General features: G+C 34.1%; 1 protein-coding gene across 1 annotated transcript; it reads right to left on the minus strand.

Moving 5' to 3' along the window:
- Nucleotides 1–223: 223 nt before the first annotated feature.
- LOC130724471 (4-diphosphocytidyl-2-C-methyl-D-erythritol kinase, chloroplastic) lies at nucleotides 224–4,684 on the minus strand. The gene is made up of 11 exons (XM_057575697.1): nucleotides 4,417–4,684; nucleotides 4,162–4,257; nucleotides 4,011–4,079; nucleotides 3,806–3,910; nucleotides 3,663–3,719; nucleotides 3,330–3,530; nucleotides 2,698–2,790; nucleotides 2,517–2,616; nucleotides 2,082–2,181; nucleotides 845–930; nucleotides 224–474 (listed from the first exon to the last, which is right to left on the minus strand). Exons 1-11 carry the CDS (start codon nucleotides 4,594–4,596, stop codon nucleotides 383–385), a joined length of 1,179 nt encoding a protein of 392 aa, XP_057431680.1. The 5' UTR covers nucleotides 4,597–4,684; the 3' UTR covers nucleotides 224–382.
- Between the last annotated feature and the right edge of the window lie 719 nt (nucleotides 4,685–5,403).

Consider the following 5,403-nt stretch of genomic DNA (forward strand, 5'->3'; position numbering starts at 1 on the left):
TTGTGAAAATTGTAACCAGGAGAGAAAACATTTACCCTCACGTTCCAGTACGGTGCACTTAATCATTTAAACACGATAGATGCGAGTCACGCGACTTAAATCGTGAAGCTTGCGAAATAATATGCTCTCTAACTTTAACCTGCAAGCTACAATTCATACATCTCATGTCGATCTCTTTCCAATTCCATATATTTGATTTTTCTTCTATTAAATGAAAGTCATGTGCTTCCAAAAACTTTATTCCCAACCGTTAATGCAAGAAACCTTAAATGTTCACATCATTAAATGAATCAGGAAGGACATGATATTGCAATATTACATGACTATCATATTATCTAACAAGATGATTGTACCCAAAAAAAAAATCTAACAAGATGATAAACTAAACAGTCTCAGAAACAAAAGGAGAGGCGGCAGGACTTGAAGCAGGTTCTCTGTACCACTGATTTGGCTCTCGAGTGAGAAAATAGGCATCTGTAATTGAGAAGAATAAAAGTTCAGAAGTTTTGCTATATAATCCTAAAACATCCTCCTAATAATGAAGAAGTATTCACTAAATTTTGCAGTGAGATTTTGGCTCTCCAACAGCCTACATTTGGCAGAATTTTTAATTCCGTAAAGTGGAACCTCTGCATAATGTTATGCTATACAAGTACAACCTGCAGATGTTATAAACTAAATTCATTACCTACTTTTTTACTAAATTGCAAGCTTGAGCATTTAAAACACGATTGTACCATTCTAGCTGCTAGATAAGTGGATATTTATGTATGTCTATGTGATTACGGCTTAAATATATCAGAGATTAACCTAGTTTCAGAGCCTAATTTATTGCAGCGCTTACCTGACAAGAACACATCTTGATATTCATCGTCATCGTAAACAAATTGTGGAGGATCAGGTGAACCAATTCCAACAATAGTGCTTCCACTGCATGAGATGCATTAAGACAAAATATGAGGGATTGCATCTTTTAAAATCAGGGCTCTACATGAAAGCAAGCACAGGAGCAAAATAAACTGGACTGCCAATACTATCAGAAACGAACAGGAAAAGCATGTCATTTAATTTCAGCAGAATTAATATCCTTTAGAAACGGAAAATAATAGGAAAAACAAGTCAATAGTTCCATCCACCACATGTTTCTTTCTGGAAAATCCATTTCTGAAGATTTTCATGGAAAAAAGGGTACAATTCTACTTCGCCACAACTCAGAGAGAGATGTCAAAGCTCCTGAACTTTACAGAATTTTAGATGTTCTGATTTAAATTAAAACCTTGACTATCATATCATGTATTTCTATTTGTTTCTGGCTCTAGCATGCGTGCTTGATTAACTTTGGCTGATATGCATAACTTTTTTTAATAAAAGAAAGAAATTCAGTATGACAGAGTAGAAATTTACATGGATTTTGGAGGATAAAGGATCCTCCTTCATGAAAAAGGATAACAAAAATAACAAAGAAGACAGAAAATATGAATGGAGCAAAGCTTCCCAAGCCCCTCAGAATTTACTTTAAACCAACTAGAAGCCAAACACGGAACACCTAAATCCAAATATCAAGCTGCAAACTTAGGTCAGATTTTTGGCCAACTCTAACAAGTATTAATCACTTTGAAGTCATCACATGAACTTTTTGGGCCCATCTTCCCCGCCAGAACCTGAACTGAGATTCTTGAATGACTGTTCATGAATAAGTTCAAGTAGGTGGGTGTGTTAATATGATCTATTCGAGACAGACAGAAGAATTAATCATGGAATGTGATTTGTCATTAGAGATAGAAATTGAAAATTGCAATTTATGTCAAAATACTGATATCACTTGATACTTGACAGTTCCCTTGAGCTGTTTTATCAAATCCATAATCTACTGGCTTACACTTCCTGCATGACCTACTTAACTGTAATAATGTGTTGCATGCATAAGGATGTAATGTGTAAAAATAAGTTTGCACGGTCAAGTATTGGAAACCACTTTGAAAATAAGAAATAAAGTGAAAACAAGATGACATTCTTGTAATTAAAAATGAAAATAAAAATAACAACAGAACACTGGGCCTTAGATTTTCAAGTGTTTTCACCTTCCTGACATAAAGACAGCATCATATTTTCCACGGCCAGCTGCAGTAATTCGCTGCTTTAGTCGTTTAAGAGAAGGGAGAACTTCAAATGCCGGAGGTTCTGCGGATGAAAAAGAAGGGGAGACATGAAACAAAAATTAAAAATCAAATGAAAAAGTACATGCATTATATCACATCACATAACGATACCAACTTCAATTAATACTTTGGTGCTTGGACTAGTGAATTTGGAAAAAAATAACAATATCAATTATATGAATGATTCATTTGCAAGATAATAATGGGCATACTTCATGGTATGTTGTGCATCCAATTATATTTAGAATGTTAATCCGCTAGGTTACCTTAACACGGAAAATCTCATCGAATAATGTATAATGCGCATTCAAAATCAAATCAAAGCTACAATGAAAAAGTTAACAGCTAGAAACATACCTAAATCATTAATACAAACATCTTGTGATATACCATTCCTTGAGATCTTCTCCAGCAATGTTGAAGGATCAACATTACTAGTCTGGTCCAACCGCAGACGCTGTACAATTGGAACATGTAAAGTTTGCGACTATAAAAAATGAGGGAGAAGTACAGTTTCGTTACTTTTCTGATCAAATACCTTGTAAACTTCTGCAGTTGAACATGCCTGTGGAGGTTTTATCAGAACCATTGGAATGTCCAAAGATACTGGTGGGGGAATATCCTCAACAATCTGTACAAGTGAAATAAAAACACTTGAATAAAATATAATGATTAGAAAATCACATTTAATAAAGCTAGCTGCCTGCAAAAGGCTAAAAGGGTTACATATGTGTATGAGCTTTTGGAGTACTCTCAAATATAATAGTTGAAACCCTTCACAAATCAGTATTTAAGGAACAGAACAATCACTTCCCATCCATGACAAAATGGTCTGATGCCTTCTAGGACTAAATTATTAAAGTTTCCGGGAGAAAGATCAATCTAGGTGATGTGAACTGACAATTGTGAAGGTTGGGTTCACTTGCTCAAATTACAAAGTAATCACATGCTCAAATTTATTCAGAAATTAATTAAAGTTCATGGTGGCACAACTCTATTCACAGCCCTATCTATTGTAGCAACTAGTCAGAATTATCAGACATTGTCAATTGGCAGCACACATTGAGAACCAACAAAGTAAGATATAACAATTAATAAGAAATCAACATTTAGCTGTTTTTTTGTCAAATCTGATCTCGAGAAAGGAAGGTACCTAATATTTGGACTAACCTCACCTCGACCAGTGCAATAGGCTGCTCCCTGAGAGAAAAAGAAGGGAACATCAGATCCAATTTCACCTGACCATTCTTGGAGCTCTTTCTCTGTGGAAGGACAACCACTGAATTGATTTGCTGCCCATAGTGCAGTTGCAGCGTTGCTACTTCCTCCACCAAGCCCAGCCCCAGTGGGGACCTTTTTATCAAGATGAATCTGACAACAACATGAATATAAAGAATATAAATTAAATCTAGTGCAGAGTATAATTGCAAGTAATACAAAGAATAACCCAATTTTTTATTCAAAATAATAAAGTAGGAATCAAATAACAATGCTATTGCATACCCAAAAGAAATTGTCACTGCCAGTCTTCTTCCTGTAAAGATTAAGAGCCCTAATAATCTGTAGAAAGAGAATCCCCATTTAACATTCTCTGAATAAATGGCATAAGGCGGAGAAAGAAAATAGTAAAGTTTGTGTTGCCTTACCAAATTTCTGTCATCAAGGGGCACCCCAGACACATTGGTTGACAGGCGATCGGTGGTTTTTGAAGGCGACAAAGAGAACTTAATGGTGTCACCTAGACTTATCACCTAAAGACTCAAAAGGGACAAGTAAAATGTGCTCATCATATCAAGTACATGAAAAAAAGAGCACTCAAGCATTAACCAATTCATGATTATAACAACTTACATGAAATAGGGATGCCAAATCATGGTACCCATCTTCCCTTTTGTTGGTCATTCTCAAAAAAACATTTATCTGCAGAGAGGGGTTGGCAATTTCAATTCAAGCAAGAAAATTTGGATAGCCTCTAAGCAAAACAATAGTTGGTGGTTAGTACCTTGCAAGGAGAGAACAGGGTAAGCCTTGAAAGGGGAGCATTCTTGTCCACTTCATCAGCCAACTTGTTTATCCTTTCATCATGGTCATACACAACCTAATTTCACCAACACACAATCACCACATGTTAACAAAATCAACAAAACTCAATTCAAAGCACAACAAACAAATTTATTTATTTTATTCAAACTCTATCCTTAAACAAATGTTGTTCAACAAAAACAACCACACTGAAGAGTTCAGGGGAAGATGTAACCTCTAGTTGTTTCCTGGAAGTGTTGGAATCAGAAACCATGGCTTTGACCAAATGGGGTCTAAGCTTGAAATGAAAATTGGATGAGCCATTTGGTCTGAATTGAGGTAACTGGCTGCTTCTGAAGGGGTTTTGAGAAGTGGGGAAGACATGGTTACTGCAGAGAAAGTGAGAGGAAGCCATAGACAAGTGAAAGATTGTGACTTTGAATCAGGAAAAACAATGTCAGCTGAAACAAGGTGCTTTTTGTTCGTTTGTTCTTAGCATCAAATTTGGTCAGATTCAGACATATATATTACCAAGTTGAACACGAAAAAATAAAATGAAATAAAAAACTATTACTTGGTCAAATAGTTATGTAGATTTTTTTTTTGAAACTATGTAGATTGTTATTTACATTTGTAAAAGAACTCAATTTTGATTTTTTTTAAAAAAGATTCAAAATAAATAGAACTCAATTTCGTCCGCTATTGATAAAAATGTGATCAATTTATTTTTAAAAAAAATTAGAGTGATTAATTTATATATTTTAAAAAATGAATGAGAAAAAGGTTGATTTATTGACACAAACATCTAATGTAATTGATTTCCGCTACGTGAAAAAATATATTTTTATTTAAATTAAGATAAAAAAGGGATGTAACCGCTCTTAAAATGTGATTCTTAGGCTATGTTTGACATGTTTAGCTGATAAGCTAGCTGAAAGCTGAAAAGCTAGCTGAAAGCTTATAAGCTAGCTGATAGCTGAAAGCTGATAGCTGAAAGCTGAAAAGCTACGTGATTGAAACAAAGGTGTTTGGTAAAACTAGCTGTTAAACAAGCTGAAATTGTAAAAGGACATAAAAGGACATACTTATATAAATATTTTTATATTTAACATTACTTTATTTTCATATTAATACCTATATGATATTAATATTAAAATTATTATCACTTTAAATATTTTTATTAACTCAAGTTATTTATCATCTTAAAAATATAATATTGATT

This window comes from Lotus japonicus, chromosome 6, assembly GCF_012489685.1.
Source record: "Lotus japonicus ecotype B-129 chromosome 6, LjGifu_v1.2".
Lineage (NCBI taxonomy): Eukaryota > Viridiplantae > Streptophyta > Magnoliopsida > Fabales > Fabaceae > Lotus > Lotus japonicus.

What these genes read in the sequence shown, in the direction of transcription:
- LOC130724471 (XM_057575697.1), bottom strand. Translation starts at nt 4,596, where the DNA reads ATGGCTTCCTCTCACTTTCTCTGCAGTAACCATGTCTTCCCCACTTCT. An exon ending in GCAGTGACAATTTCTTTTGG is followed by an intron (nt 3,531 to 3,662) that starts GTATGCAATAGC and finishes TGTTGTTGTCAG; the next exon opens with ATTCATCTTGATAAAAAGGT. An exon ending in TCAAGATGTGTTCTTGTCAG is followed by an intron (nt 475 to 844) that starts GTAAGCGCTGCA and finishes TCTCAATTACAG; the next exon opens with ATGCCTATTTTCTCACTCGA.